Here is a 26,723-nt window from a genome sequence, read left to right as displayed (position 1 = left end):
CAGACTGCCTAATTTTATTTTTCTCAATCGCTTGTTTAGGGGCTGAAGAAAGGGCTCAGCCTTTAAAAGCACGTACTGCTCTGACAGAGGGACCCAGTTGGTGGCCCAGCATCCAGTCTGGAAGCCCGAACTGCCTGTAACTCTGCTCCATAGGAATCCCTAACCGTCTTCTGTCCTCTGCCGGCACGTGTGCTCATGTGTACATTGCCTCCCCCAACAAATATGCATAGTTTTTAAAACCTTTCAAAGCTGGGCACAGTGGTGCACACCTTTAATCCCAATACTGAGGAGGCAGAGGCAAGTGGATCTTTGTGAGTTTGAGACCAACCTGGTCCACCTAGTGAGTTCCAGGACAGCCAGAGCTACACAGTGAAACCCTGAAAACAACAACAACAAAAAGAAACACATTAACCTTTAAGATGCTTATTTTGATTTAGTCTCAAATGAATTGAGGAAGTTTGCAAAAGACCATTGCTCTTGTCATCACCTCCAGAAAATATTGGGAAAAATATATATGTATATATATATTTTCATAAAGTCACCAGACTTGTTATCTGCAAGCAGGCTAAGGAGTGAAAATCGTGGTCAGCCACTTTTTCTCCATAAGTGGAGGTCAGTGGGAAGGACCTCTCCAGCTTTCCGTAGGCAAACCAAAAGCCAACCAAATGAGCAAACCATGACTGAGACAAGAGAACCTGCCCTTTCTTCCACCTTCTTTTTGTTTGTTTTTTGTTTTTTGAGACAGGGTTTTTCTGTGTAGTCTTAACTGTCCTGGAACTCACTCTGTAATCCAGGCATAATCCAAGCTGGGATTAACTGCATGTACCACCACACAGGCTGTTCTTTACCTTGTAACTGTTTTTACCTTGCTGGCCTTCATCCACTCTCACCCTCAAGAAATCTGACTGGTTCAGGAATCCTTCAGCCCCAACCCGCCTCTTTCTCCCAATACTATATTCTGAGCATGCCACTCTATAACACTCCTTGGAATCCCTGGTCTCCAACTCTAGCTGAGGCCCTTGCCTGTCTTAGGCTCCAGAAGCTATTTCAGGCCCTGCTTCCAGGCTAGGTCCTCCAAATTCAGCCTCCGTCGGTGGGTCTGTAATCTGCATCTGTGGTTACTAACATCCTGCCCCATCCCCTCATAGCCTTGCTATAAAGATGCTCAGATTCTCTGCGGGTATGACCTTGTCTGTCTCCACACTCCTGCACCTCTGCAGATCGATCCTGGATTGGGCTATCTCAGACTAGTCCAGAAGTCGCCTTCTCCAGGAAACACTTCCCAAGGGCTCTACTCCTTCACAAAGGTCTTTAAACTACAACAGGCCCACGCCCTTCACACTTGGAGGTTCTACCACCAGATTCCGAGTGTAGCCTTCCGCGTCATTTTGGGGGAGAAAGGCTGGGTCACCAGGATTTGTAGCCCTGTTCTCTAGCCCAGCAGGCTAGGCTTCCAACCTTCGAAGGTCCCCTCTCAGTGTCTATAGCCCAGAGTTGGTAAATTTAAGGTGAGAGATCACTGCCTATGGATTACAGGGTACCCCGCCCCCTAAACTTTGGCCCCGCCTCTTCCCCCTTCCTTCTGCAGGAAGTTCTGTGGTTGCCATGGGAACCACTCGGGTTGCTGGTCTGGTTCCAGCCCTGTGAGGACGGAGCGAACAGGAGCAGTTTGTAGAGAAAGGCCAGCCACAACTTTCCTCTTCAGAGGTCCCGACCTGCAAGGCGAGCTGGGTGAGGGGGACCCAGCTCTGCAGCCCCAGACCAAGCAAAGGGCGGAGGCTCCCACTCGCAAAAGCCCCAGGTAAGGGGAAAACTCTGGGGCACCCTTGACCTCCTCAGGTCCACCTGGCTTTGTGAGGAAAGTGTGGCGGTTTAGTGCCTGTGGCTTTGCTCTTAGGGTATGGGGAAGGTGTCCTGGGGGCTCTTCTGCGCCCCTGAATTTGTGGGAGCCTCGGGAAACCATCCCAAACAAGCTCTTGAGACATTTCTGAGTTCCCACTTCTTAGATCTTCCACATTTTCTTTTCTTTTAACCTCTTCATCCATTTTTTTCATTTTAAGTTAGCATATAGAAGGGGTTTCATCGTGACGTTTTATACATACCCTACGTCTGCGTCCATGAATTAAACAAATTAAGCGTAAGGCTAGGGGTATACTCAGTGGCTGAGCGTTTGCCTGGCACCCACAGAAACCAGAGCTCCAACCACCACTTTGGTTTGGGATGTTTGTTTTAGAGTGTGTGTCGTGGGCCTGGAGAGACCATAGTAAGGAAAATTAGATGATAAAGGGAGAGGCTTTGACGCTGCTGCCTCCGGGAGGGGTGAAGCCTGATGGAGCAGGACTGGGCGGGGCTGATCGCCTGACGGCGCTTGTCCAGCTCCTTGAAGGTGAAGGAAGTGCAGATTAGAGATTCAATCCCCGTTGGTTCCGGGGCTTGTTGGGACCCACCAGAAGCGCTGTTATTCCTTCTCAACAAGTTAGTCTCCTGAGGCAGGAAAGTGGCGCAGTGGGAGGGAGCCCAACCCTGGCTTCTGTTTAGGAACCACCTGGATGTTAAAACTGCACTCAACAGATGGTGTTCCATATACATCTCAGAAATGCAGCATTCTGACCCCGTCTCCTCTAGGGCAATGCACAGAATCTTCGTGCACCCGAGAGAAGTGTCCTCGGCAGGTGTCTGTTTTGCTTCATTTAATTCAGCACTTCTCAAAAGTATTTAACAGATAAAACCCATTCTGGTCTCTGATCATCTTGAGAAATATTGTGCTACATTATTTGAATAGCCAAAAGTTTCCTAAAATAGGTGATGGGATCCAGTATGTATGTACATTCATCCACATAGATACCATCCTGATGTATTTTTTTTTTTAGAGTAATGCCATGAAAGAACGCCTCACGGTATTACATTAACTGGAAGGTGTAAAACTGGACCAAAGATTGCAATTCTGTCTACACACACACACACACACACACACACACACACACACCTAAGATTCAAATAAGTCTTTTAAAAATATAAGAAACGTTCATTTCCTTTCAGTTTAAATTTACCAGATCTTAAATCTTGTTCGGCAGCTGTGGGTAGCAAGCTCTGATAGCACAGACAGCACTCCCCAGCAATGGATGCTTCTGAGAAGAGGGGATTTAGAGAAGGCAGCATCTAAAAATGCAGCCTAGTTCAACTGTGAGATCTCAGAGTAGATTTTGAAAAAGGCATGCACAGAAAGTAGAAGAATAGAAAGACAAGGGCACGTGCTTCTTACAAAAGTAAGATCACAGCTTCCATTCTGGAAGACCAGGATTTCACAAGAAATGTTTCTAAAGTAATATTGAAGCCAGGTAGCTTCAGCACTCAGGAAGCCAGGGAAGGAGGACCATGAGTTCAAGACCATTCTAGGCTAAACTATGTTAAAAGAAGAAAAGAAAGGCTAACTTTAAAGTAGCAGGGCTACTATGGAAGCTGATTGTATAACAGGAAAAGATCCCATACCTATTTATCATGGGTGGGGGTGGGGCTGGGTGGGAAAAGTGCTCACCATACAGTGTGAGGGTCTGAGTTTGGGTTCCAGCTCTCACATAGCAGCTAGGCATGCTAGTGTATACCTGAAACCATAGCATTTGGGGTGGAGACAGATGGATCCCAAGGGCTCTCTGGCTAATAGTGAATGGCTTGTTCAGTGACCTGTAGACCCCCCCAAACAAAACAAAACAAAACAGTGGAGAACAGTAGAGGAAGACCCTTGATGTCAACCTCTGGCATCCACGTGCACAAGCACCTGCATTGCCAGCCACACACAGGAACTGAAGGGGGGTCAGCCTTAGACAGGGGAGGCACAGTTAGGTGCCTTCTTTCATGCACCAGGTCTCAGTCTGGTATGAAGATGCTATCGAATCGAGATGCAGTCGAGGTGTCCTTCTGGGCTTAGACCACTGAATAAAAATGACTTCCCTTGGAGCTGTCTTAAGAAACCCTGTCATTGTACCCCAAAGGGGCACATGGAAAGTCTTGAGTCCGTTTGATTGTGCACACTTCCCTTAACTGATTGATTTTGTCCATAGTAATTTCTCCGGACACTTCTTCCTCATGGTAGAAGTAGTCACCCCCTTTCAGATAGGGTGCTGACTGGAGTCACAGTCTGACCCCCCTTTCAGATAGCCACAGTCTGCCCACCCTCTCTGGTGCATTTATAACCTGTTTGGCTTCTTTCTGCTCCCCTGTCCTGAGTTTTCTCTCTCTTTCGTGCTCACCCTCATATATACACACATTCCTCTGAAAGAAACTTAGTTGTTGAGGCTTTGGGGATAATTTATATGTGATGACAACTGTGTTTATGTTTCCAAAGCTCCAGAGTCTATGGATAACCTCCAGGAACAGTACTGTCACTTTTGTTCAGAAAACATACGGAAAACTAATCCTTTTATACTGAATATACTCAAAAACCTGGATGAAGAAATTCAAAAGGGGTAAGGCAGATAGATAAATATTCATCTGTATAAAAAATACTCACTGATCCTCATTTCTGTGAAATCCTAAACTATTCAGTGGTTGTATTCTCATTTCAAGATGGCTTGGTAAAGTAGACATAGCTTTTGATTCAAGGAAATAGGTTGATGTGTGACAAGTTGAGGTCTTAGGTGCAATATCTGCCTTTAGGGAGAACATTGGACCAGGAGCTTTCTGTAGCTACCTCTGTTCCCCTTAGCTTGGTGAATTCAGACATACCTTTGTTCTGGTTGTTGCTATTGTTTCTGTTTTGTTTTGTCCACTTGACCCAAGTTAAATTTACCTGGAAAGAGGCACCACCGTTGAAAAAATGCTTCTACCAGATTGCACGTATGAAGGTCAATGGGGAAGTTTTCTTGATTAACGATGAATGTAGAAGGGTTAGCCAACTGTGGGTGTTACCAACCCTGGGCATGCTGTCCTGGGTGGTATAACATAGTTGGCTGAGTCCGCCATGAGGAGAAAGCTAGTAAGCAGGGTTCTGACAGGGCCTCTGCTTCAGTTCAGGCCTCCAGGTCCCTCCCTTGAATTTCTGCTTAACTTCCTTCAGTACTGTGGACTATGACCCAAGAGTTGTACAGTGAAATAATCCCTTTCCTCCCCAGTTTGATTCCATAATGGTGTTTGTCACAGCAGAAGCCTAAAGTGTCTTCAAAAGGTATTCAGTCGAAAGTGGGTTTGATGGTTAGCTTTGTCGACTTGACACAATTGAGAATTACTTGGGAACAATGAGGAATTTTCTACATTTGGTTAGCCTATGCCTGTGTCTATAGAGGATTTTCTTAATTAGTTAATTACTGTGGGTAGACACACCCCTCTGTGGAAGACTGGAGAAATCAAGCTGAACACATGAAGCAACTGAGAATGCATGCATTTATTTCTTCCTACTCTTTTTTTTTAGAGGGGGGAGAGTGTTCTAGACAGTTTCTTTGTGTAGCCCTGACTGCTCTGGAACTCACTCTGTAGAACAGGCACCTGTCTCTGCCTCGTAAGTACTGGGAATAAAGGTATGCACCACTACCTGGCCTCTGTCTACCCTTGACTGGGGGTAAGATGTAGCTAGCTACTTAAGGTTCCTTCCACTGTGAGTTCTCGTCAAGGGTAGATGACTTGGAATCAAAAGCTGAAACCAACACACTCTCCCTTAAATTTCCTTCTTTTTTCCCTTTATTTCCTTTTGTTAGTTTGATTGTTTGATTTGAGACAGGGTTTCTCTGTGTGTAGCCCTAGATGTCCTGGAATTTGCTCTGTAGACCAGGCTGGCCCCCAAATCACAGATATCTGCCGACCTCTGCCTTTCGAGTGCTGGGATTAAGTGCACCAGCTGGGCAGTGGTGCCACAAACCTTTAATCCCAGCTCTCAGGAGGCAGAGCAGGTGGATCTCTGAGTTAGAGGCTAGCCTGGTCTACAGAGTGAAACCCTGTCTCAAAAAACAAAACAAAAAGGGTGTACACTAACAGAGTCTTAAATTTCTTTTTGCGGGGATGCTTTATTACAACAGAAATAAAAGTAGGACAGTGAGGTCTATGAGAGAGATTAAGCGATGGGGAATTTAGCCGCGTTAAACTGGTTTGTGAGGTCTGTGATACCACTCTTCACATGCAACGCATTTCAAACTTCGTGTCACCAATGTCCTCCCTCTAACTTTCTTTGTCTTTTTATTTTGACAGACTAGAAAAAGGAATCACATTAAGCATTGCTGGGAACAACCGCTTAGTCCCGGTACAAAGAATGACAGGTGAAGATTTTTGGCTTCTTTCCAAAGTTTTAACCAACCAGTCATTTATCATTGGTACGTTTGCTTAAGAATAACATATCTGCTTTTTTCCCTCCTTTTCCCGATATTCAGCATGCTTTATGAGGAATATCAGTTTATGTTCACCTGTGTGTTTCAGGTCTAGATGTGAGGTATAACCTCATAAGCGATGTTGGTGCCTACTATGCTGCAAAACTGCTTCAGGTATTACATTGCCACCAAACAGCCTTGTCCGTTGCTCTGAGGTGAAACCATGTAGATAAATGACTTGCGGGCAAACACTAAATATGGTAAACACAAGGATCCTAAGTCCCGGCTGTATGTGTAGCTCTTGAATTACATGCAAATCCACTTACATTTGGTCTCAGTGGAGCTGATACCTGGAGCTCCTGAGTTGTGTTTTGCAAACCATAGTTAGATACTCAAAGATGTCCATAGATTCAGTTGTTGGTGAAACTGAATGGAGTCTTTTCCTTTCGATGATATTGCTATTGCAGTGCCAAAAAGAAAAAGGTGACTGCCTTTTTAAAAATTTTTTTCTCCTTAAATAGTGATTGCCTTTGTTGGAATTTTGTTATATGGAGATGCTTTTAATTAAATAAATTGTGTGCATAGATTAATTGATTTCCAGTAATACAAATGTAATAGCTCCTTTCTCTCCTTCTTATAGAAACAGCCATACATCACTTACTTAAACCTTATGTTTAATGATATTGGACCTGACGGTGGAGAATTGATTGCTAAAGCACTGCATGTAAGCATTGATATACCTCAAAGTAATATTTTACCTGAGAATTTTAATTTCCTGTAGTTTAGAAGCAACATAACCAAAGTTAATGTGTATTTATGTTATTTCAATTTTGTGGCAGGTGAATGTGCGTGCATGTGTGTGCACATTGTGTGTGTGTGACTTATATGGATGTTTTGCCTGCATATATGTCTATGTACCACATGCATTCCTGGTACCTGAAGAGGCTACAGCAGGGAATCAGATGCCCAGGAACTAGAGTTACATATGGTTGTAAGATGCCATATTGGTGCTGGGAATTAAACCTGAGTACTCTGGGAGAGCAGTTTTGTTTGTTTGTTTGTTTGAACTGATGAGCCGTCTCTCCAGCCCCAAAGATTTGTTCATTTTTATATGCTTGAGCCTGCATGTATGTGTACCACATGTGTATCTGGTGCCTGCAGAGGTCAGAAGAGGGCATTGGGTCTCCTGGAACTGGAGTGACAGGTGACTGTCAATCACCATGTGAGTGCTGGGAACCAAACCCAGGTCTATTACAACAGCAGTAATTGCTCTTAACCACGGAGACATTTCTTCAGCCCCTTAAATATATAGTCTTAGTGTGGTTCAGTTTATAAAAATGTGGCTCTTAGTTGAGAACCTTGGACTCATTGAAAAAAATGCTGAACAGCTTTGCTGGGTTATGGCGGTACACACTTATAACCTCAGACCTTGGGAGGAAGAGACAGGAGCGTGGCTGAGTTCAAGGCTAGTCCAGGCTACATATGTAAGATCTTGTCTCTAAATGAATGTCACTGTCTGACATCTGACTGCAGTACAGCAGTCGCCTTCCATCCCTGCTGCTATGCCTGTCCCATCATGGTAGACTGTGTTTCCTGATCTGTTAGCCAATCACCCTTGGCTCCTTGAAGTTACTTCTTGGCAGGTATTTGGTCATAGCAAGAAGAGATGTGAGCAATACAGAAAATTGCTACTGAGACAGTGTTAGAGCAATAAACCTCTATAGGCTGTAGGCCTTTAGAACTAATCTGTGGAGGGAATATAGAAGAATTTAGAACCATGAATAGGTGTAAGTGGGGTTTAATGAGCCATTGTGTTGAGGGTTTGGAAGCCCAGGGTGCTGGCAGTGATGTGGACATTGAGAAGGCTCAGTTAATAAAAGCGCTTGCCATGCAAGTCTGGTGACCTGAGTTTGTTCTCTTGGATCCATGGTAGAAGGAGCAAACCAACTCCCAAAAGTCGTTCCCCACTTTCCACATGTTTGCCATGGCAGGTGAGCACACCTGCGGGGGCACACACACACACACACACTCACACACACACAATCATGATGGTGACAGAAAAATAAAGGGTTGGAAAGATGGCTCAGAAGTTAAGAACACTTGTTCTCGCAGGAACCCTTGGTTCACAGCACCCACAACTGTCTGTGACTCCAGTTCCAGGGGAACTGACAACCTCTGGTTCTCTGTGGGCCTCAGGTACACAGCTGTCGCACAGATATAGTCACAGGCAAAACCATAAAATAAAAGTAAATAAAATCTAAAAAAGAAAAAGGAGGGGGAGACAGGGCTTGTGAGGTTGCAGTGGGGAGCAGACTCTTCCAGGAACTGGCTTAGCGAGCATTTGTGTTGTGGTTTGACAAAGCATCTAGTTGTCTTCTGCTCCTAAGATTTCAAGCGAGGCTGAATTCAAGAGTAATGGTTTTTGCAGACATGCAAGATACAAGGGTGGGAGGTTTGTGAAGACTTGCCCCAAGGTTCCAGAATAATGCTGAGGCCATACAAGGCATGACGGGAAGATCTCTTGTGGGGCTTCTGAGCTGTGAGTGAAGGCATGAGGGGTAGACTCTAAGTAGCAGTGGAAAGGCAGGCTATCGAACATACCAGAAACATGGGATGTTTACTGCAGAAAGCTGCAGGCAGCAAGAGGAGCCAGCCCTTGAAAGAGGCCGGAATTTCCATAGGGAGCAGAGCTGGAGGCCACATGCTGGACAGGCAGCTTCAGGTTTGACCTTCCTATAGTCTGATCGTTCCATGTCCGCTCATGTATCAATGTTGGAATGGGAATGGACTTGGTACCATTGTATACAGGAAGTGTGTAACATTTTCTCTTCTTGCAGGGATTTACAGTTCAAAGACCTTGAGGCAGTTTTAGACTTTGGAAGAAAGTTGGAACTGCTAAGACGTAGGGGGATCTTGGAAATGCACTCAGTTCTTGATGCTGAGACGTCCATGTGCTGCTGAGGACCGGTGCAGTTTATAAGTGGTGTGTTTAGGTATCAAGTTTAAGTTCATTGTCAGCCTGACTGGACTTAGGACCACACAGGAGTCACAGCTCTGACATGTCTGTAAGGCATTTTTGGAGTTTAACCGAGGAAAGAAAACCCATCGTAAATGTGGTGGCTGCATTCCGTGGGCTATGGGATGTAGAGTGAGTGAAATATGGAAAAGGAGAAAGCCCCCGGATTCATCTGGCTTTGCTTCCTGCCTGTGGTTGCAATGTGACCAGCCATGTCACTCCTTGCTATGATAAACTCTGTCTCCAAACTGATCTGTGAGCCCACATAAGTCTTTTCTTCCTTAGAAACATTTAACACAATTGATTGCAATGTAATTGATATACATAAAACATACTCTCTCAAAGTTTTTAGTTCAAGGGAAATTTTTAAACTGTATTTAGAGAGGCTGGGAATGGTGGCACATCTTTAATCCCCAATGGAGAATGAATGGCTCTCTGAGACCTTGCTTCTATCTTTTATACTTACCTAATGTTGGGATTAAAGGTGTGAGCTATAATTCTCTTTTAGACTGATTCACTCTGGGTGGCCTTGGAGTCACAGAGATCCGTCTACTTTTTAATCCTGAGTTCTAGGATTGGATTAAAGGTGTGTACTACCACCTCCTAGCTTCTGGATGATTTTTTTTTAATTATAAACTGTTTGGCCGATGACTCAGGCTTCCATTGGCTAGCTCTCTCTTAATTATTAACCCATTTCTATTAAAGTACGTATCTCCACTTAGCCTTAGCTTACAGTGACGCCTGCCCTCTTGCTTCCTCAGCAGCTACATGGCGTCTCTCTAGTGGTTCCTCTGCCTTCCTCCTGACAGCATTCTCCTAGTCTGGTAGCCCTGCCTATGCTTCCTGCCAGGCTACTGGCCAATCAGCATTTATTCATCAACCAATAAGAGAAACATATATTCACAGCATACAGAAGGACGTCCCCCATCACCCAACACTTGTGAGGCAGAGGCAGGAGGATTTCTATTCCTCAGCCTTTGCATCCACTAACCACTTATATTCTGATTATTTCATATGAATAGAATCATATATGGCTTAATACTTTCAAGGTTCATCAATGTTGTAACATAGTTTGAATTGTTTTAGTGTGTTTTGTCTACATGCATGCTTTCCTGGTACACTGGGAGGCCAGAAGAGGGTGTCAGGGTCCCTGGAATTGGAGTTAAGGATGGTCGTGAACTGCTATTTGGGTAACCAAACTTAGATCCTCTGGAAGGGCAGTCAGTGTCTTAACTGATGAGTCATCTCTCTAGTCCCATAACAAATTTTTATTGTTCAGTAATATCCCATTCTGTAGATATATCACATTGTGTTCATCAGTAGACATTTGGGGTTTTTTAAACAATTATGAATAACACTATTTTGCATCTTCAAGTTTTTTTGTCATTTCTTTGTTTTTCTTCCTCAATATGTTTTTATTTAAATTAGAAACATGAATGCTTCACATGTCAATCCCAGCTCCCTCTCCCACTCCTCCTCCCTTGTCCCTCCACCAGCGCCCCCAGCCCCCACCCCATCCCCACATCATTGCCCAGGGAGGGTGAGGCCCTCCTTGGGGGGATCTCCAGAGTCTGTCATTTCATCCAGGGCAGGACCTAGGCCCTTCCCCATGTGTCCAGGCTGAGAGAGCATCCCGCGCCTTCCTGTTTCTATGTAGACAAATATTTTTGATTGATGGAGTAGTGCTTTCTTGTTGGGACTGCCAGACTGCAATAATGCTACAGACTTGTTAATTATGAAAAAATGAAAATTAAAAATGTAAGCTTGGCCTTAGCTTAAGTTTTTTTTTTCCTCAGCTAGCTCATATAGCTTAAACCCATGTTTTTAAAACTATGTTCTACACATGACATGGTTATCTCTTGATGCTCTTTGGAACAAAACTTTTTTTTAATGGATTTATTTTTGTTTTCTATATATTGATGTTTTGCCTACATGTATGTCTGTGTGGGAGTGTCAGATCTTGGAGTTAGACAATTGTTAGCTGCCATGTGGGTGCTGGGAATTGAACCCAGGTCCTCTGGAAGAGCAGTCAATGCTCTTAACCACTGACACATCTCCAGCCTGCGAAACAAAACATTGGATTTTGACAATGTTCATGTTTATTTAGTCAGTAGGATCCCTATGCCTTTAGTGTTCTAAAGAAGCTTTGACTAACATGAAGTTGCAAAGATTTACACTTCTATTTGATTCTAAGGGTTTTCTTTTATTCACCCATTATGACTTGTGTCTAGTGTGAAGTAGGAGTCTAAGTTCATTCTTTTACATGAGGATATTTAGTTACCACAATGATAAGTCTTAAAAACATGATTCCTTCTCCCAGTCAATTGTCTTGGCACCTTTTTCAAAACATCAGTTGGGAAAGAGCAAGGAAAGGGGTATATGAGAAGGTTTGGAGGGAGATAAGGAAAGGAGAAATTACTATGTCATAATCTAAACAAATAAATACATTTTGTTTGTGTAGTACTTTCAGGCTCTGTGAACCTACTATCTGTCTTCATGCTAATACTATGCTGTCTTGATTCTTTTTTTAAAGATTTATCTATTTACTTTTGCATACAGTGTTAGGCCTGCATGTATGCCTACAGGCCAGAAGAGGGCACCAGATCTCATTACAGATGTTTGTGAACCACCATGTGGTTGCTGGGAATTTAACTCAGGACATCATAGCCTCTGAACCATCTTTGCAACCCTGGATTCTTTTCTTTTCTTTTTTTTTTTTGGTTTTTCGAGATGGGGTTTCTCTGTGGCTTTGGAGGCTGTTCTGGAACTAGCTCTGTAGACCAGGTTGGTCTCTCACTCACCGAGATCCTCCAGCCTCTGCCTCCCCAGTGCTGGGATTAAAGGCGTGAGCCACCACCCCCCCCCAGCCAACCCTTGATTCTGTTATTTTTTAATTACATTTTTTAAAATTAAAAACAAGCTTGCTTCACAGGTCAATCCCAACTCCCTTTCCTCCGGCACACCCCCACCAGCCCCCTCCCCCTAGCCTCCCACCCTATCCCAACTCCCTTCCCCTTAGGAGATCTCCAGAGTCTGTCATTTCATTCAGGGCAGGGCCTAGGCCCTCCCCCAAGAGTCCAGGCTGTGAGAGCATCCCTCTTTGTGCTGGCAAACTAAGCAATAGTGGAGAGACTACCTTAAATGCCAATCCCTGAATACCTTATATACCATCCTATAACCTTCAACCCTTGATTCTTATAGTTTTTTAAAATGAAGATATGAGTCATGTGTCTGTAATAATTTTTCAAGATTATATTGATTCTTCTGGGTCAGTTGTATTTCCAGACAAATTTGAGTACTTTGTCAATTTCAGGAAGAAAAGAGCTGGGGTTTTGACTGTAACTAGTTAGGTCTATAGATAGTTTGGGGATCACTGTTATTTTAACAATGTCAACTATGCCAGTCCTTGAACATGGGATGTTCTCACTACTTAGCTCCCTATCTTCTTTGGAATATATAGCAGTTTACATTTTTCAGTGTGCAAGTCTTGTCCTTGTTTTGTTAACTATATCCCTCATATTTTATGCATTTTGATTCTACTAAAATGGAATGATTTTGAAGAGCCCAACAGTTAGCCCCCCAATAGTTGTAAAATTACTAAGCTGTCCCGTCCTTGGATGTGAGCAACTACACTTAAACATCTTCCCCTGGTGGTCCTCAAAGACTTGAAAATATTTCCCAGACTTCAGTCCTCAAGGACTTGGGAACATTCCCCAGACCTCAAGGTTCCAGGCCGGTCACAAAGTTCAGCCAGGGCACAGATGTTGCCTGAGAAAGATAATGAGCCAGTCAGCCGGGCAGCCACAATCATCCGTGATTTATGAAGGTCTGACGCCAACTTCCAAACTCCCCTTGTGTCCCCACCACCCAGTTTGCGGTTTTAGGCTTTAAAAACTTGCTGTAATTTCTGCTTGGGGTTCACTCCTTCCCAAGGCTGCTGAACCCCGGCACGCTGGCTTAATAAAAATCCTCTTGCATTTTGCAATGGAACTTTGGCTCCCTGGTGGTCTTTGGGGCAAGGGTCCTGAGAGAAAAACTGAAGGGTCTTTCAATTTCATTTTTTAAAGGGGGTACCACTATCTAATCCTGGATGGCCTAGAACTATGTAGGTCAAGGTGACCTCAGACTCAGAGATCTGCCTGTCTCTGCTTCCTGAGTGCTTTGATTAAAGATGTGTACTGCCATACTTGGCCTGGAATTATTCATAACATTTGGGGTTGTTCATTTCTAGAATATAGAAATAGAATTGATTTTTAGGTAAATTTTACATTCTGCTTTCCCTGAACTTACTGGTTTTAGAGCTTTTGGGGGGTGGACTACTTAGGATTTTTTGTAAATAGTATAAGACCATGTTCAATGTGACAATTTTATCCTTTTCTTTCCTTATTTATAGCCTCTGGATTTAATTTTGGTGGTTCCCATGTGCCTAGGAATATACTCATTTTTTTCAGACTTTCCAATTTGTTGAAATTTGCTTTCAAACTGTACCTTAAGAATCTTAGGTTTCGCTGGGCGGTGGTGGCACAGGCCTTTAATCCCAGCACACAGGAGGTAGAAACAGGTGGATCTCTGTGAGTTTGAGACCAGCCTGGTCCACAAGAGCTAGTTCCAGGACAGCCTCCAAAGCCACAGAGAAACCCTGTCTCAAAAAAAAAAAAAAAAAAAAAACAGAACAGACAAAAAAAGAATCTTAGGTTTCATTTTATAACAAACACTTTCCATCACCTGTAACTTTGTTGAGTGTCTTTCTTTTTGGCTAATCCGACTAAGGATATCTTACTCTTGTTCATTTTTTCAAAGAATCAACTTTTTGTTTAACAAAGTACATTGGATTATCCTTTTATTGTTCATTTTATCGCTTTTGGATTTGGTTTCTTCTTGCTTTTCTGTGTCTATGTTGTATATATGTGTGTGTCATGTACATGGAGGCCAGAGGTTGATGTTATGTCTTCCTCTATCACTGGCCACCTTATTTTTTGAGACAGGGTCTCTGGGCCTGGAGCAGTCTCTGTCTCTGTGCCTTCTACTTTATGTCCAGCAGTGTTTGTTATACAGTATACTTGCAGTGACTGTATATTCCTTTTATGATTCTGCGCTAGTCTTCTAATAGTGGCTTGAGGGCCACTGTTTCCGATGTTATTGCTTCTTAGATCCTGTTCAGTCTGTGCCTTTGCTGATGAGATGAGCTGCTTTCAGACAACAGTTGGCTTTTTGCTTTTAAGATTTACTTGTTTTGTTGTTTTATTTTTACCTGCATTTGCTGCTCTTGGAGAAGACCTGGGTTTTGTTCCCAGCACCTACATAGCAGCTCATAGCTGTCTTTAAAAATAGTTGCAGGGGCTCCAACACTCTTTATTGATCTCCAGGCATGTACAAAAATGCAGACAAACACCCATACACATAACATAAAAATGAGAGTTGGGGATGTATCTCAACAACAGAACATTTTCCTAACACAGTTGTTCTCAATCTTCCTAATGCCGCAACATCTTAATACAGTTCCTCGTGTTGTAATGACCCCCAACCATAAGATTATTTTGTTGCTACTTCATAACTGTAATTTTGCTAGTTATGAATCATAATGTAAATATCAGATATGTGGGATATGATATGTGAACCCTGTGAAGGGGGTCATTCAACACCCCTGGGGGTCACAACTCACAAGTTGAGAACCACTGGTCTGGCACATGTGAGGCACTGGTTTCAATCCCCCAACACACACACACACACACACACACACACACACACACACACACACACACAATGTGGGAAATGGGGAATGATGGAAAGTGTTTGGGAACTAGCTACAGTATTACACAACATGGTGAATGAAGTCAATGTCATTGAACATTTTAGAATCGTCTGTTCTTGCCATGTGAATTTCAACTCAGTAATACATTTTTCCTATGAAACAGATTTACAGAATTTTCAATGAAAGAATATTAAAATTACTTTATTTCCTGAGTTATTTGTTTCTCGGTCATTCTTTAAAAACAGTCAGCTATTATGAGAAATTAGACATTACTTTTACAGAATATATCCTACTCTATCTCTGTGCAAATGAGTTTGTAAATAGTAATACGACTTCCTGACTCATTTAATTGGGAATTTTGTGGATTCAAATGTAAGCAACTAAGTTTTGATTGTTTTTCTCTCCCAGAAAAACAGAACTCTCAAATACTTGCGAATGACTGGAAACAAGATTGAAAATACAGGCGGCATGGTTTTTGCTGCAATGCTGCAGATTAACTCATCCCTGGAGAAACTGGATCTGGGTGACTGTGACCTGGTAAGCTGGTTCTGAGAGTCACTCGTGCAGTGGGTTCTTCTCCCAGGGGAACAGCACAGGAAGCTGGAGAGTGGGGTTTCTTCTGGTTTGTTTCCGAGCAAAGGCAGCTTGAACTCATTCTCCTGCCTCCGTCTCCCAAGTGCTGGAATTGTATGCACACACTGTTACCCTGACAAGATGTTTATTATGATTACTCTACCCCTGTGGGAAATGTGGTTTTCCGTTTCATAGTAATATAGACTGTTAATCAGAGTATAGCGACTGTAGAGATGGCCTGGGAGTTAAAAGCATTTGTTGCTCTTACAGAGAACTCTGGCTCTGTTCCCAGCACCCATGTGGCAGCTCACAATCCTCTGTAACCCTTATTCTACCTCATCTGACCTCATCAACACTGCATATGCATGGTGCACATACATACACGTAGGCAAGGCAATTATACATAAAATAAAGTTTTAAAAACTGTATTACATTAAACACAATAACTAGCATAATAGATATTTCTGAACTCAATGCATAACTCATCTTAACCTGTGACTTACAGGAAAAGATAAGATATGCTCATTTATATTACTAAAATACTATTTCCTCAGTATTAATATAAATTCTTTCTGATAGAAAATATTTTGCAATGAGTATGTTGTACTGTGAAAGTTGTGATGATGCTAACAGCTGCTCTGGGGGTCTTTATCCACCAGGTAATGAGATCTGCATTTTTTACACTTCTTCACATTCTAAATTGCACTTTTCTTGACCGTGCTTTCAAGTTTTGAGACCTTTATAAATCTGTTGCATAACTTCAGATTAATGCTAGATCAGTAGGGCACAAAATCTGCAATGGTTTGCTGGGATGCTTTTAAAGTTCAAAATGTAGCTGGTACAATTCTGGGAAGCTGTGAGTCAAGGTTTACTGCTTACACACACCAGTCACTTGAGATACTAAAAGGTTGCAACAGTGGATCTGAGATGGTCTCTGCTTTCATGAGATTTTGAAGTTTACCTGGGGGGAATGTCAATTAACAAAGGAAAGTATTAAAAAAAAACCCAATTACTCTGATTGAGAAGGTGTAGGGAGAGAAGTACCTGCAGCTTTAGCCACGCCCCTAATGGACATGGCTACAGTAAGTGAAGGAGAGGGGACAAATAGAGAGGGCCTTCTGGATCTCTCTCCTTGGATGCTGGCCACGTTTCGGAGAGCTTCACAGCTTCCCATGTAAGTTACTTCTTTCTATCTGAATAAATATCCTACTATGTTTTCCTGGCATTCTTGGTGTGAGTTGTTGACCCTCCACAGGAAGGAGGTAATTTTATTTGATGAGATGGATGCCTAAACCTGAGGAGGTAATACTTAGGAGTCAGGAAGATTGGGGGTTACACAATGAATTCAAGGCCAATTTGGACAACTTAATAAGACCTTGTCTCAAGATAAAAGAAAAATTAAAACGGTCTCAGTTTGAGTCCGTGCCTAGTATTCACAAAAGCTTAGGTTCAAGTCTCAGTACAGCAAAAAATAAAACCCAAGTCAACAGAATGGTATTAACTAAAAAGTAAAACAGCACTAAATAAACTTCTCCATAGTGAGCTATGTCAGGTCACACGGGAGGTGAGTGTGCGAGCAGAGTGCCCTCAAGAACTCAAATTCATGGCAAGGTTGTGTGGACAGACTGGGCAGGGACTAGGAAGTGACACAGATGCAAACCATGGGAAGGCTTAAAGCTGAGGGTCATGATCTGAATGGTGCTTTAAAGATCTCATGATGGGAGTGGAGGGAAGCAAGTAGAAGCCACAGGCCATCGGGATAGCTGCTGTGGCCATCCAGGTTTGCCATGAGGGGAGCTTGGGCAGGAGTAACAGCCACAGAAACATTCAGAGATGAACTAATTTGGAGGCAGCTGTTCAGACTCACTGGTGGACTGGATGAGAGGCAGCAAGAGAAAGCTATTTACTAGCATAACAGGCTGTGTGCTTGGTGGTACCCATCACAAAGATGAGGGAGGACGCCCTCCAGTCAGAGACTTGGAGAGGCTACAGGAACTGTACAATTGTCCAACAACCAGGTGCACTCGCTTTCTGTACCAGTAAGAATATAAAAGAATGGCTGCTGGGCGGTGGTGGCGCACGCCTTTAACCCCAGCCTCGGGAGGCAGAGGCAGGCGGATCTCTGTGAGTTCGAGACCAGCCTGGTCTACAAGAGCAAGTTCCAGGACAGCCTCCAAAGCCACAAAGAAACCCTGACTCGAAAAACAAAACAAAACCAAAAAAAAAAAAAAAAGAGGAAAGGGCTGGAGAGATGGCTCAGAGGTTAAGAGCACTGACTGCTCTTCCAGAGGTCCTGAATTGTCCCGGCAACCATCTAACCATCATATCCATCTATAAAATGAGATCTGCTGCCCTCTTCTGGTCTGCAGGCAGAACACTGTACACATAATAAATAAATAAATCTTCAAAATTATAAAAGAATGATTGCACGAGGTTGTATGTATATGAGATTTAGCTGGGATCCACGGGTCTGTCTGTTTCTTCATTTGTGGGGAACCTGGAGGACTTAGGAGCAAGCCCAGAGTCAGGCCTAGCAAACATTTTTCTAAAATGTTAGAAAACCCCCTGTGCATGCTGCTTTAGGGAGGGGTGGAGGAATATGTAACAGTTAGTGTGGAGAGATGTTTTAACTTTTGTACAAACAATTTTATCAGAATTCAGATAATTATCTTGAAATTGTAATGCAGGGAGACTGACACACTACTAACTTCCTTGATGGATTTACCTGTTTGTAGGGATTGCAAAGTGTGATAGCATTTTCTACAGTACTCACTCAAAACCAAGCAATCAAGGGGATAAACCTGAACCGACCCATTCTGTATGGAGAACAGGTCAGTATTCAAAGTGACGACAGACTAAGACTAAGGTGCTACCGGCACTCTTAGGATTGTCCTATTATATTTAACTGCAGCTTGTAAAGTATGAAAGGAAATTATGTCATTCTTGGTGACTTGTATACATTTAGCTGCTGTTACTTAAGCAGCAAGCTTGTAGAACACAGGATCTGTGTAAAGCTGTGTAAGATGGTTGGGTGAAAGAAAGTATGCGTGCTTAAAGTTTATGAGCCATGGAAGCCCAGTGTCAGCTGCCTCATCATTTGCTCTATGGACACGGCTGAACCACAGTGCATGCACGTAGTTTGGGAGGTCTGAACTTGATCCCTTCCATACATTAAGATTCTTGTTGGAGGCAGATGAAAAGGCGGCTGCCTTTTTTGACATCCCTCTGGGTGGGATTATTCTCAAGGAAATAAAAACTTGGATTGGCAAGATGGCTCAGGGGTTAAAAGCTTCTGCTGATAACCCTGATCTCCGAGCTCAGTTTCAGGGACTGCTTGGGGGAAGAACTGTGCTGATTTCTGTCTGCTGTCCTCTGACCACACACACACACACAGTGACATGTTTCTGTCTGCTGTCCTGACCACACACACACACACACACAGTGACATGTTTCTGTCTGCTGTCCTGACCTCACACACACACACAGTGACATGTTTCTGTCTGCTGTCCTCTGACCACACACACACACACACACACACACACACACAGTGACATGTTTCTGTCTGCTGTCCTCTGATCTCACACACACACACACACACACACACACACACACACACACAGTGACATGTTTCTGTCTGCTGTCCTGACCTCACACACACACACACACAGTGACATGTTTCTGTCTGCTGTCCTCTGACCTCACACACACACACACAAACACATACACACACACACACAGTGACATGTTTCTGTCTGCTGTCCTCTGACCTCACACACACAGTGACATGTTTCTGTCTGCTGTCCTCTGACCTCACACACACAGTGACATGTTTCTGTCTGCTGTCCTCTTACCTAACACACACAGTGACATGCGTGCGCGCACACACACACACACACACACACACACACACACACGTGAAAATAAAAAGCCCAAAATTTATAGGAATAAGAAGACTCATTCTATTACAGGTCTCCACAAGAGGAGAAAAGAACAGTCCACAGCATGAGATCTAGTTCAAACAATGACTTGCAGGTTCACTGGCCAAATAAACCTTCCCCTTCCAAAGTACTAGCCATAGTTTAAAATTATCTGTCCCACTGTTCCCCCTTTTTGTTACTGAGAATTAAGTATATTTTAAAGTGCTGCTATTTTTCATATTTGGCTTCCAAGAGCACCAGACACATTCACGGTGCACAGACACACATGCAGCAAAACATGTATACACATAAAATAAGTCTAAACAGTTGTTTGTAAGATGAGTAAAACAGTATGATTTGTTCACAAAGTATGTTACAAGGGACTTCTTAACAAAATGCTTTGGCCCACTTAGGCTTGATTTTGATAAAAACTTAAGACTATTTGGTTTTCAAATTATCACAGAGGAAGAAAATGTATGTGCACATGTATTACTTTCACCTAGGAACAGCTAGACCGTAAACTTTAAAAATGAACAAACATATTCTGGAACTTGCAATCATTATAAAAGGAAGGAAGGCAGATAAAGCAGAGCTGAGGGTCACAAAGGAGATGAAGATTGAGAAATGTCCCTTTGTCTTAGGCAGTAACGATGATGATCGGTGACAAAGTCAGGAATGTAGTACTGAGGGAATGCGGAAGGGTTACACAGTAAGATTTAAAAAAATGCTTTGCTGGTTTTCCTCTTAAAATAACTATTATTGTCACTATAAACCCAATTAACCATCCTCTTTCTAAGCCATTCAGTTGCTGCTTTTTACAAATTCCTGCTACCTAAGAAGGTACACATTTCATTTGAACTACACATAGAGCCACATGTCACAATCCCAGTGCTCTTGGGAGACCTAGTTGAGTACCCAAGTCAGCCCATGCTACACGGTGAGACCTGGTCCACTCCCGTGTGCTCCCCTCACTAACACACACACACACACACACACACACACACACACACACACACACACACACACACACACAGGAGATCTGATCTGAGGCAGTAATGATGGTTTTATGTTAAGAAAGATATGCCAAGTGAAAATACAATAGACTCTAATTTTGGGCTGTGTGTGTGTATCTGGGGTATAGGCATGCATATGTGAGTGAGTACCTGTGAGGGTGTATGCAGAGGTCAGGAGGTAGTCATTACTCTCTGCATTACTGCACTCAGACAGGGTTTCTCACTGAACATAAAGTTCAGTTTGGATTAAGCTAACTAGACGTGAGCTCCCGTGATCTGCCTGTCTTTACCAGCCAACAATGAGACTCCAGGAATATGTGGCTGTGCCTGGCTTCTATATGACTACTGGGAATTTGAACTCAGGTCCTGATACCCAGTGAGACATATCTCTAACCCTAAACTAAGAGTCTTAATAAAATTTTTGTTTTGTTTTTTGAGACAGGGTTTCTCCATGTGGTCTGACTATTCTAGAACTCACTCTGTAGACCAGGCTGGCCTTGAACTCACAGGGATCCCCCTGCCTCTGCCTCCCAAGTGCTGGGATTAAGAGAGTACACTACCATTGCCCAGCCTTCCTGGGTTTTGTTTGTGCTTTGTTGTTGGTTTTTGGAGACAGAGTTTCTCTATGTAGCCCTAGCTGTCCTAGAACTCACTCTGTAACCCATGGTTGGCCTTGAACTCAAAGAGATCCACCTGCCTCTGCCTCCTGAGTGCTGGGATTAAAGGCATATGCCACCACTGCCTGGCCTTTTCTTGTTTTTAATGTAATATTTTTAATAAGCCAATTTAAGGCCAGATGTGGTGGCACACACCTGTAACACCAGTCCTCAGGAGGCTGGGCAACAGAGCCAAAACGTTGAGACCAGCCTGAGCTACCTAACAAGACCCTGTACCAAGAAACAAAACAAAAACAGATCCACCTAACTTTAGGAAAATATATGCTCTTGAAATGGACAAGTAATACTTCAAACTCAGAAAAGATCTATTTTTAGGAAGAGTCTACAGTTCACATGGGACACATGTTGAAAGAAAATCACTTCCTTGTTGAACTGCATATGTGTAAACATGGCATGAAAAATTATGGTATGCAACAGCTGTGCAATGCACTGTATTTGAACAGCAGCCTACGTTACCTTGATGTCAGCTGGTAAGTGATAATTTACATGATAATACAAAGACTAAGTCTTGAGGATGGTCTACACAAATGTTCATAATATGTAAGATACGTATTAGACATTATTTTCAGTGACGGGAAATTATAACTTTTATCGTGCTGTACGGTTTATTAGGCTAGTTTATACTGTAATCTATCTGTAATAACTTGATTGCTAGACAGATGGGAGCATTATTTCATGGAAATATTTTTTAATATTGTGATAGATCTATGTAGCCCTAGCTGTCCTAGAACTCACTCTGTAACCCATGTTGTTGTTTTAAGGATTTATTACATATACAGTTCTGCATGCATGCATGCATGACTGCCAGAAGAGAGCATCAAATCTCATTATGGATGACTGTGAGTCACCATGTGGTTGCTGGGAATTGAACTCAGAACCTCTGGAAGAGCAGCCAGTGCTCTTAACCTCTTAGCTATCTCTCCATACCCACATGGAGAAATTTTATTCTTGAAATTGAACAAACTAACTGGAAATATAAAACTTACTATATGGTTTCAAGTATCTTATGAATGTAAGAACAATACTTTGTTTTTAAAATACTGCTAAATATGCTTTCTTCCCCAGCAATAAAATAACTCGTGATGGAATGGTGTATTTGGCTGATGTACTGAAAAGGAATACTACCCTGGAAGTAATAGATCTTTCTTTTAACAGAATAGAAAATGCCGGCGCAAAGTACCTCAGTGAAACTCTAACTTCCCACAACAGGAGTCTTAAAGCGTTAGTATGGCTTTTATATTTAATCAAAATAAGCAAAAAAAAAATTCCAAATAGTATCTCTTAAAATTGAGTGAATCTAGTGCAAATCATGAGAAAAGTCTCTATTTCTCTTTCTACTTATGCATGTGTATTCACTTGTTTGTTTATACATGCACCAAATGTGTACACATAGGCCAGAAGAGGGACTGGATGCCCTGGAAATGGAGTTAGACCTTCTTGTGAGCCGCCGGAGGCAGGTGCTGAGAACAGAACCTGGGTTGTCTGCAAGAACTGCGATTGCTCTTAGCTGCTGAGCCACCTCTCCAGCCCCCCCAAACTCTTTTATCCCGAACTCAACAGAAAATTCATAAGGATTTAACACCATACTTGCATTTGTAATCTACTCAAGCATTTACCAAATAAGGGTTAGAGAGATGGCTCAGTGGTCAAGAGCACTCACTGGCTGCCCTCCCAGTGGTCCTGGGTTCAGTTCCCAGCAACCACATGGTGGCTCACAACCATCTACAATGGGATCAGATGCCCTCCTCTGATGTACAGCTGCACATGCAGACAAATACATAAATCCTAAAGACAGGGAAGAATGGAAGAAGACAGAGAGAAAGAAAGGAGGGAGGGAAAAAGGGAGGGAGGGAAGAAGGGAGGGGAGGGAAGGAGGGAAAGAATGAAAGAATGAGTGGGCAGGCTATTTTCAAAATGTTGGACCCTTTCCTGGGTACATGACACATTCAATTAAAAAACAAAAACAAAACAAAACAGGTTCCTACAGGTTCCTTGGATTAAAGTTCCTATATGGCCAGTATTTGGATCACCACATTAAAACATGTTAATAAAATGGATTTAGTAAGTGTTGATGCTGACTTGAGACTCTTTGTGGGACTTTGGAATTCCATGGTTATTTTTTTTCTTACAGATTGTCTATAGTCAGCAACAAAATAGAAGGAGAAGGGCTTGTTGCAATCTCACAGTCAATGAAAACAAACCTTATATTATCTAATATCTACATTTGGGGTAACAAATTTGATGAGGCTACGTGTGTGGTAAGTGTTTTTAACTCAGACCTCTGCTGAGCTCTGTGATGCCTGTAAGCTCCTTTTACAAATAGTTTCAAAGAATGGTGTCACACTATACTTTGGGCAATCTTTAACTTAAACCCTAAAAAGTAGCTTCTAGGGAAGATATCAGACACCATATACAAGTACTAAGGATTACTGAGTCACACAGTTTCCCAATTCCTCCAAATGAAAACAAAAATTACAATTTATTTGATGTAGCAAAGTTGTTGTGTGTCCAGATGAGGAATCAGAGAGACGCTGTGCAGCACTCAGTGTTTGTGATACAACCCTGAGTCCTTCATACTACTGACCTACACTAAAGCATCCTGCATCTCTGGGATGAAGCCTACTTGTCATGGTGGGTGAGCTTTGTGATGTGTTCTTGGATTTGGTTTGCAAATGTTTAACTGAGAATTTCTGCATCTTTGTTCATAAGGGAAAGCGGTCTGTAATTTTGTTTGTTGGATCTTTATGTGGTTTTTAGGTATTGGGGTACATATGTCCTCGTAAAAAGAATTAAGCAATGGTTCTTCTATTTAGTGGGATAGAGTACTGGCATTAATGCTTTGAAAGTCTGGTAGAATTCTGTGCTGAATCCATCTGACTCTGGGCTTTTTGTTGTTGTTGTTGGAAGACATTAAAAAAAAGATTGATTTATTCATGTGTTTTATGTATATGGTTGTTTTGTTTGCATGTATGGACACCAGAAGAGGGCACTTTCCACTGTGGAACCGCAGTTACAGACAGTTGTGAGCTGCCATGTAGGTGCTGGGAATTGAAGTCAGGACCTCTGGAAGATCAGCCAGTGTTCTTAACTGCTGAGCCATCTCTCCAGGTTCTGCTTAGGAGAGTTTTAATTACCACTTCTATTTTACCATTTAAATTGCTTTTCTGATCTTTAACTTTGGAAGAAATTTACCCACTTTTTAAAAAAGTTTCCAATTTAGTGGAGCACAGATATATAAAGTATGTCCTTAATGATTCTCTGGATTTCCTCAGTATCTGTCATGTTCCTCTTTTCATCTCTAATTTTAATTTGGAGCTTCTCTCTCCACCTTTTAGTTAATTTAGAGATTAAAGGGTTTGTCAATCTCACTGATTTACTTAAAGAATTAACTCTTTGTTTCATTAATTCTTTGTGTTGGTTTTTTGCTTATTTCTATTTTATTGGTTTCAACCCTGAGTTTGTTTCTTACCACCTAGTCCTTTTGGATGCTGTTTTGCTATTGTTGGTCTAGAGCTTTCAGGTGTGCTGTAAGTTACTGACAAGACCTCTCCAGCTTTCTGATGTAGACATTTAGTGCTATGAATTTGCCTCTTATAACCACCTTTGTTGGGTCCTTAGGTTTGTGTATACTGTATTTTTATTTTCATTCAATTCTAAAAAGTTTTTAATTTTCTTCATTTCTGTCTCGACCTACTTTTCATTCAGTAGCAAGTTGTTCAATTTCCATGAATTTGCAAACTTTCTGTTGTTGATAATATAGCTTTAATTTGTGGTGGTTTGATACAATACAGGATGGTGTTTAAATGTTCTTGTTTAAACTTGTGTTCTGCTGAGACTTGTGTTCAAGTATGTGGTCAGTTTTAGAAAAAAGTTCCATGAGCTGCTAAGAATCATACTGCTTTAGAGACAGAAAACATAGTGACAAAAAGCTTTCATTTGAAAAGAGAGCAGAAGGCCAAGCGTTGATGGCGCACACCTTTAATCCCAGCACTCGGGAGGCAGAGGCAGGCGGATCTCTGTGAATTCGAGGCCAGCCTGGTCTACAAGAGCTAGTTCCAGGACAGCCTCCAAAGCCACAGAGAAAACCTGTCTTGAAAAACCCAAAAAGAAAAAAGGAGAAAAAAAAATCATAAAATTTGAAAAGTTCTTACTAAAAATAAACGTCCCTAAAAAAAATCCATAGTTTTCAGAGAAACACTCATGTTCTTTAGGGTTCTGCCCAGCAAAGCTGTATAAAGACTGTGGAACCAAAAATGATGAAAAGCTACAACAGAAAGCAAAACCAAACTTGGAAATCTTTTCATGTCAAAAATTCTCCCCTATTTTTCTAGTGACACCTTTATTGACAAAACAGCTCACAAGTATATACAATGCCATTGACATACACACCAAGAAGCCATAGGGACACATAAAATTCTACAATAAAAAAATAATAGGTCACCATCTAATACTATGAAATTGTCTTTTTTTTTTAAACTAAACTTCCATATTGACTTCAGGGGACTCATCAACTGAACTCTATATGGGGCTATTTATTTGTTTGTTTATCTGAGGTGTGAGGCCCTCCTGGCATCAGATTTATTTGAGGGAAACAAGATTTTGCTATGCAGTTCAGCTGGTCTTGAACTCAGTCATCCTCCTGCCTCAGCTTTTGCAGAACTGATAATACAGTCATGTGTCAGCACATGGGCTCCACAATCTGCCTACTACCCCCTCCTCTTAAGAGCACATGAAAAATCTGACCATGGGTCACAAAGTTGGTATTATAGGGAATTAATTAACTCAGAGATTCACCAAAGGACTTACATATGAAAACATGCTTTATATGTGAAAACTTTTATATTATACTTTCATTATGTATAACTAAATAATAAAATTTACCAATATCTGGAATAATACTAAAATTCAGCAGTGTTATTAAGAATATTTTAATCTACAAAACAACACAGCTAAATTGATTACTTGTTTGCACAACTACTGTAAGCTGAATAAATTATAGTTCTAATCAGAGTTTTCTAAAATCCTAGGCGTATTCAGATTTGATGAAGAGTGGTCGGCTAAAGCCGGACAATACAGATGTGGAACCATATGTGGTGGATGGGCGTGTCTACCTTGCAGAAGTCTCCAATGGTCTTAAAAGGCATTATTACTGGACACCAACTTATGGAGATGCCTATGATCATGCATCTACTGCAGGCTTTGCTCTTGTTCCAGTCGGCCAATATCTCTAAGAAACAAGCTGGAAAATAGTTTCCACACATTTGTCTCATCACTTTTAGAGACTCATATTTTATAGCCTATTTTCTTCTTTTATAAAGTAGAACAAGTTATTTTTATCAAATTTGTTAAACTTTGTGTGCTTGCCCCTTGTTGAGATAAAACAAAACTGATTCTTAATATAGAGACTAAACTATCAATCCCAAAGGAAACATGGAACTATTCTAATTCTTTTTATATGAAAAACAAGTGACAATCACAAAACACA

At 42.0% G+C, this 26,723-nt stretch overlaps 2 protein-coding genes across 7 annotated transcripts in view; one reads left to right on the top strand and one right to left on the bottom strand.

Moving 5' to 3' along the window:
- Positions 1-1,538, bottom strand: part of Lrriq4 (leucine rich repeats and IQ motif containing 4) — a 17,941-nt gene extending 16,403 nt beyond the window's left edge. The window contains exon 1 of one of the 3 annotated variants that reach the window (XM_040754560.1): positions 1,188-1,538. The gene's annotated coding sequence lies outside the window, so the exon portion shown is untranslated. The remainder of the gene's footprint in view (positions 1-1,187) is intronic. The other 2 variants (XM_013113059.3, XM_040754561.1) reach the window with 2 other exon arrangements.
- Lrrc34 (leucine rich repeat containing 34) overlaps positions 1-26,723 on the top strand; it is a 27,610-nt gene extending 887 nt beyond the window's left edge. For 2 of the 4 annotated variants that reach the window (XM_040754562.1, XM_021226932.2), the window contains exons 2-12: positions 1,589-1,801; positions 4,343-4,463; positions 6,175-6,296; positions 6,376-6,464; positions 6,931-7,014; positions 15,467-15,595; positions 18,367-18,462; positions 21,554-21,708; positions 22,304-22,459; positions 23,370-23,496; positions 26,266-26,723. In XM_040754562.1, the coding sequence (XP_040610496.1) occupies positions 4,354-4,463; positions 6,175-6,296; positions 6,376-6,464; positions 6,931-7,014; positions 15,467-15,595; positions 18,367-18,462; positions 21,554-21,708; positions 22,304-22,459; positions 23,370-23,496; positions 26,266-26,469 (1,272 nt within the window). In that variant the 5' untranslated portion in view covers positions 1,589-1,801; positions 4,343-4,353 and the 3' untranslated portion in view covers positions 26,470-26,723. The remainder of the gene's footprint in view (positions 1-1,588; positions 1,802-4,342; positions 4,464-6,174; positions 6,297-6,375; positions 6,465-6,930; positions 7,015-15,466; positions 15,596-18,366; positions 18,463-21,553; positions 21,709-22,303; positions 22,460-23,369; positions 23,497-26,265) is intronic. The other 2 variants (XM_021226934.2, XM_005069744.4) reach the window with 2 other exon arrangements.

Source organism: Mesocricetus auratus, unplaced genomic scaffold (genome assembly GCF_017639785.1).
Source record: "Mesocricetus auratus isolate SY011 unplaced genomic scaffold, BCM_Maur_2.0 Super-Scaffold_100011, whole genome shotgun sequence".
NCBI classification, from domain to species: Eukaryota; Metazoa; Chordata; class Mammalia; order Rodentia; family Cricetidae; genus Mesocricetus; species Mesocricetus auratus.
The sequence above is the reverse complement of the archived record's forward strand: the minus strand, read 5'-3'. Positions and strand labels throughout refer to the sequence as shown.